This window comes from Ostrinia furnacalis, unplaced genomic scaffold, assembly GCF_004193835.3.
Source record: "Ostrinia furnacalis isolate ACB-3 unplaced genomic scaffold, ASM419383v2 OfSCF3655, whole genome shotgun sequence".
Classification (NCBI taxonomy): Eukaryota; Metazoa; Arthropoda; class Insecta; order Lepidoptera; family Crambidae; genus Ostrinia; species Ostrinia furnacalis.
The window spans coordinates 152,418-159,492 of NW_021133894.1; the positions used below are offsets into that span (position 1 = coordinate 152,418).

General features: G+C 32.2%; 1 protein-coding gene across 1 annotated transcript; it reads left to right on the forward strand.

Annotated features, from left to right (window-relative positions):
* Positions 1–4,322: 4,322 nt before the first annotated feature.
* On the forward strand, positions 4,323–5,757 carry LOC114358058 (fibrinogen silencer-binding protein-like). The gene is made up of 5 exons (XM_028311926.1): positions 4,323–4,399; positions 4,589–4,708; positions 5,307–5,379; positions 5,466–5,522; positions 5,593–5,757. Exons 1-5 carry the CDS (start codon positions 4,323–4,325, stop codon positions 5,728–5,730), a joined length of 465 nt encoding a protein of 154 aa, XP_028167727.1. The 3' UTR covers positions 5,731–5,757.
* Positions 5,758–7,075: the final 1,318 nt, after the last annotated feature.

Below are 7,075 nucleotides of genomic sequence, written 5' to 3' on the forward strand. Positions count from 1 at the left end.
GTCAACAGTTTCTTGCATGTCTCGAAACAGTTAATGTAATTTACGTCGTTGTATGTTATTTTCGAACCCTTTTTTAAACATTGTGTCATTGGTTTAGTTACACGAGCAAAATCTGGTATAAATTTCCTATAATAGCCTAACAGTCCTAGGAATCTAGGTTGGGTTTGATCCCATCTTTACTAATTATATGTCCTAAGTAAGCTGTTTCTAATTTTAAAAATTCCGACTTGTCCATTTGAATTTTGAAGTTCGAATCTCTTAATCTTTTGAACACTTTCTCTAGATTATCCATGTGTTCCTGTAGGGATACACTGAAAATAATTATGTCATCAAAATAAACCAGGCATATCTTGTTTTGGAGGTCCCTGAGGACATTATCCATCACCCGTTGGAAAGTAGATGGAGAATTCTTAAGTCCCATGGGCATGCGCAAAAATTCAAAGTGCCCATGCTCGACATTAAAGGCTGTTTTGGGAATATCCTCTGGGTTCATCTCAACCTGATAAAATCCACTGGCTAAATCCAGGGTAGTGAAATAGTGGCAGTTACCCAGTTTATCCAGGACGTCAGCAATATTTGGGATGGGATATTTATCATCTATGGTTTTTTCGTTCAGTTTTCTGAAATCTACAACAATACGCCATTTGGTTTTCCCAGATGCGTCAGTTTTCTTGGGAACCACCCAAATAGGTGAACTCCATGCTGATTGTGAGGGTTGAATGATGCCTTGATCCAGCATCTTAGATATTTGATCCTGAACTTCCTGTCTATGAATGAAAGGATAACGATAAGTCTTAGTGTATACTGGTATTTCATCTGTAGTACGGATGCTGTGCTTGATCTTATTAGTGAAAGTTAAGGGCTCACCATCAACATAAAAGACATCGGCATATCGAGCGCAAAGCGACTCTAAGTTAGCTCGTTCTTCAGGATTCAAATGGTCTGTACGTAAGCGCGATAGTAGGTACTTCTTTTACGCGATCGGGTGAATGTTCGGTGCGCGTGCACTGAACATTAAACAGTTCTGCACTAACAGGTCTATCCATTGAAAAAACTATGTCATGTTTAGTCGGGTTAAAAACTTCGACAACGCCGCGACTATTCATAACTGTGGTTATGCAATATTTTATTTTACAATTTGAGATAGTCTGCTCTGATATAAATGCATCTCCGTCATAAAAGTTAACCGGTATGCGTAGTAATTTAGATGACTTCGCTGGGATGATATTTTCGTAAAGATTGCAGTTACGAGAGTCATACATTAATAAGGGCGTATGAGATTGTCGTGTAACCAAGACCTTGTTCTTTAAATCAATACTAGATTCTAGTTTTTCTAATAAATCATAACCAATCAACCCGTCAAAATAATTATGAAATTTATATATGAACAGAGTGATGTCTTCCTGTTCATTAAACTCCCGAAAACAAGGTATTGTTATTGAATAATCATTCCTTGAAGTGGCATGAATATTAGTTACCTCAAAGGGGTCATAGTTACATGGAATATTTGAGTAAAATCTTTCGACGGCTTCGGGGCTAATAAATGATTGATTTGCGCCGGTATCGATGAGTAATTTAAGAGGTGGATTTACTATCTCGATACCTTCAGGTTCAATTGTCGTATAAACCAAAACCCTACTTTTCAGGAGAGCCAAAAAACGTTTTTTTTTTTAAATAAAAAAATCGTAACTTTTTTATTTGAGAAGTTATAAAAAAATGACCAAGAGAAAACATTTTTCAATTCTTGCGATGTAAAAGTCTAGTCTAGTATAGTATAGTCTATATTTAAAAAATGGGCATCTTCAGTAGTTTTAAAGTTAGCTTGGAGTTACGTCCTTAAAAAAGGCACTGGGTGGTTTATACGACCCATTATATTGGACCTAAAAATAACTCTTTACGTCGTATTTGATTTTTTAGTAAACACGAGACTGAAATTGATGGCTTAAAGACCATTAGATGAATTTTTTTTGGTTTATACACCCATTGATAAAGTGATTTATTCAAATGTATTATTAAAACTATACATGTAAATAATGTATTGTTTATTATTTCCAGGCTTTTGTTGTTTAGAGAATTTGCACAAAGATATTTAACAGTGTAAAAACTATATTTGGTTGAGGTAGAAATAATAAATTTGCTTGCATACGAAAAATAACAAGTTTATTGTTTTTTTTTACAATTTTGCAGGAAAATTATGGCAAAACTAATAATTTTAAACAAAACTTATCACCATAAATTTTGAACAAAAAAATACAATTACAGCAAAACATTAAGACAGCTTTCCTGGTTCTCTGCTGACGCATATTGAATTCGTTTGGTTATGATAAATTTTGCATAAAGAGAAGAGCCCCAGTATGCTCAAGAGAAGGATTTGTAATTTTTTGAGAATTTCTCTAAGGAATTTATATCTTTACAAGAAACCCAAATTTAAATTACAGCTAAAAGTAAAGGCTAGATGACAAAATTTCAATTATTTGTCCGTCAGACAGATAATTAGAAAATATTAGACTCATATTTTTTATTTTCTTTCATAATTAAATAATAACAGTGCTACATCGAGTAGAAATGGCGCGACACGTCACGCTTGAGTAGAATTTTTATTCAAAAGTGACGTCACGCGACATTTCAACTCAATATAACACTGTAATTATTCGATTATGGAAAAAAATATGAGTCTAATATTTTCTAATTATCTGTCTGACGGACTAAATAGAATTTCGATTTCATTACCTAGTCATCATCCCTAATAGTACTTGTAAAGTAATAAATAGCCTTCATGAGCATACTATGGCTTGTTTTCTTTGTTTAAAAGTCTTGAATTCATCACATTTAGTCGAGATCAATTCACGAATGTACTGGACCTGGAAAGCAACCTTATACAGTGTGAGTCACGTTAAAGTGTACATATGAAAATAGATGAAACTAGACCTATTTTTATCGACAAAAAAGAGGTCAAAAAATTTTTGAGATTTTTTTTTAAATTTTTTATAGAATGTTTTTTCTTCCAATTACTTATTGTAAAGAAAACGTAATAACTTTTAAACTAAGCGGTATATCCTGATAAAATAAAAACAGTAATAATGCTAAATAACAGGAAATACTAAAAAAATACATAAAATACACAAAAAAGGCCAAAAAATAATAAAAAATGATACTTTTTGAAAAAAATCTGCTTTTAAATTCGTGTTTTTTTGGTTATTTGATAAATTTCTCCAAAAAATGCCCCTACAACCGGCGGTTTTTATTACTTTGTATTATTTTCTATCGTATTACCTTCGTAAAACCAAAAATCACATGTCTCTATCCCTATCACAACATTTGCTATGATCGTTTGAATAACGGTCTGCCACAACATTATTCCCCGCTACAGGTAGAGACAATTTTAATTTTAACTAAAATGCTTATTTTACTTCGAAATCTTTTGTTTTTATTTGAAATCTAACTTGTCTTTATCAAAATTACAAATCTAGAGCCATTTTCAGTTTTGTTGTTAACGAAGCTTTGAATGGCGCGCCCGGAGAGGCTTAGTTCAAACGATCATTGCAAACGTTGTGATAGGGATAGAGACATGTGATTTTTGGTTTTACGAAGGTAATACGATAGAGAATAATACAAAGTAATAAAAACCGCCGGTTATAGGGGCATTTTTTGGAGAAATTTATCAAATAACCAAAAAAACACGAATTTAAAAGCAGATTTTTTTTAAAAAGTATCATTTTTTATTATTTTTTGGCCTTTTTTGTGTATTTTATGTATTGTTTTAGTGTTGCCTGTTATTTAGCATTATTACTGTTTTTATTTTATCAGGATATCGGCCGAATACTGAAACACTACTCAAATCTGTCACTCAGCTGACGGGCTCCTAAATTTAAGTATCCTTCAATTTTAAATGGTATTCTCAAACGCCACTCAACGGATTTGAAGCCGTGATCAGCTAAGCAGCTCTCAAATGTTTGCATAATGGCAACATTTACCAAAAAAAGTATGTTTTCAATTACACAAATGATGGCTTTATGTTGCGTATCCATTACACGCAGCATCGTTTGGTTAAGTATTGTCTTTTATGCAAATATACTCTATCAACTCATATAGAACAGTATATTTTTAGTTTCCTTAATTTAAAGCCCGTTTTATTACATGAAATGAATGCTTGTATTTTTATTTTATTTAAAAAGTGATACTTTTTATGTTGAAATCGATTAGGCGGTGATCGTGGAACGAAACGTTACCACAATTGACATTCAAATACATTGTTGACAGAGCGTCCCGCGCGCAACAATTTGAATTGTTTTATTAAGTTTATTTATTAAAGATTAGTAAGAATGGAAGATAATAAAAAGAAACGCGGTTTAAATTACACAGCATCTGAAAAGGAATTGCTGTTAGATATAATCAAGAGGTGAGTAAACAATAAAATCTAAACATGATTGAACAATGTTGCGATCTTGTACTTATATTAATTGCTAAACACACTTTTGGCAGGTGTTTTGATTGTTCTTGGCCCATACCAAGAGTAAATAAAACATAAGTCACAACTTATGCGTACATTTCTGTACTTAAATTTCTTATTGACAACCTTTATTTTCAGTTATCAGCATATTATAGAAAATAAAGAAACAAATGCGCAAATGATAATTAAAAAGCGCGAAGCTTGGGATTGTATTTGTGAGAAATATAATGCTGTTGCTATGAGTGGCTGTAGGACAGTGTTGGCACTAATCAATTAATTTTTTAATCAATTAATTAATTTGATTAATTTTAATCATGATTAAATTAATCCTGATTAAAATAATCATGATTAAAAAAGTAATCATAATCATGATTAATTTGTTAATCATTAATCAATAATCATTAATTTAATTAACTTGATTAACTTCTTAAATGTTCTATCGAAAACAATGTTAAAACATTGAATTCTAATATTAGATGTTTGGTTTTAGGCTACAATTCTATGACAGGTCATACCTAGATAAATATAAGGTAACCTAGACTGCCCCCCGCCCCCTTCCCTCGCTGAAACTTCCGGTGCAGTCTTCCGACCTCCCGTAGGAGGATATTAGATCCCCCCTTTGCTAGATATTTTATAAGTCGCGGGTACCTTTTCATACACTTCCAACCCTTTTCCTATGAAAATAGTAGATAGTTAATCAAATAATCAAATTAACGATTAATGATTATGATTAATTAATCTTAATCAAAATTTTTGATTAATGATTAACTAATCATAATCAAAAAAATTTGATTATGATTTTAATCATTAATTTTTAATCATTAATCAGATTAACTTTTTGCCAACACTGCTGTAGGACATGGCAACAACTACGCCACCTCTATGAAAATCTCAAACAGAGGTCTAAGAAAAATATTGCCAAAGCCAATGTAATATCATCTATTTATCATTATTTTTAGAATAGAATAAGTTAAAAAAATGAATATAACATATTAAAAAAGTCCTTTATTTTTAGCGTCTTCAGTTTTATGAAAAAACTAGAGAAATTCAAAAGAAGGCATCTCTTGACAAGGTAAGTTCAAATCATAATATACTTTAACCTGACTAAAATACTATTTAAATACAATTTATTTATTTTATAGAAAGAAATTAATCGCACGGGTGGTGGAACCTACAAAAGCACTCTCACAGAGCAAGACCAACAGATTTTAGCCATGGCTGGTTGTCAAATCAAACCATTGTCTAACCCATATGATGATGCTGCATTTTATTTTGGTTAGTGTTTACTTCCTTGTAGTAAACTATTAACTAGCTGTTCCAAATGATTTTCATTGCTCCTATAGTATATTTATTTAGTATTATTGTAACTTTACCTAACTAATAAGTATAAAATAAAGTAACAAGTTTTCTGTGAGATTGCTCATTACCAATAAAAATAATCTAATCTCTTAAGCCATTATTAGATTTATGAAAAAAAAAACCATTTAATCCTAAAGCCATATATTTATTTTTCAGGAGATACAGAAAACCAAAATACATGTGACCAAACAGAAGAGAACATGTCATCTAATGTTATAATAATGAACACTGATCTTGGTAATTCATCATCAACAGCCCTTTACAGTCCACTGCTGGACTATGAGCCTCCTCCACTATAGTGGAGGGTTTTGCCATAATCTCCACGCTAGGCAGGCGGGTTGGAGATTGCAGTTTAAAAGATTGATGTTTTTCAGAGAGCGCTGCTGCCCATTCTCTGTTTAATGTGTAGTCCCTAAGTCGCCTCTTACGACACCCGCGGGAAGAGTAGGGGTTGGTGACAAATGTATTCTGCTCTGCCGTCACCACACGGCTTAACGATCACGGCCAAAACAAATTGTGTCGAAGAAGATAATAATAATATTAGTGAACTTTGCACAGTTACATATATTAAAGCAGGTAATAATTTGTTTAAATAATATTTAATAACACATCACAATAATCAAGATATTTTATGTACAAGGTAAAGAAGAACAAATAATAATAAAATCTAGTCCTACATATTTTTGTTAACCTTTCCAATTACTCTGTCTAATCATTGAAGGAAATATTGTCACATTTAACTCAAGAAACAATTTTAATTATATCCCATATTTCAGTTTTTATATTATGTAGTCAACAGTTACTTTCTAATTTCAGGCAATGAAGACACAAATATTACTTTGGACACAAGTATTAAGAAGCTTCAGTGCACAAGTAATACAAAAAGTTAATTTAATTTCCATTATACAATTTAAACTGATTAAAATCTTTAAAGAAATCACCTGTATAATAATTACTAGTTACAAATTTAGTATATTATCCTGCTTTCGCCTCCGAGATTTATTTTACCATGTAGTACCCCTGTACGACAACCCAATCCGCACACAATATTCAGCGTAGTAGTAGTAAAAAACAAAAGAGCGGGCAACCCCACCCCTACCACGCTGTGGGCTCGGTGTCCGAGCGGTCTCATTCCTTTGTGCGCACGCGCAACGACCGCACGCAGTATAAGAAAAATGCTTAAGTGACGTCACCAGGACGTTTTTACCGACAAAAAACGTAATTATTTTAAGTTGTGCAGTGTAGTGACGAGAATTAGACCCAACA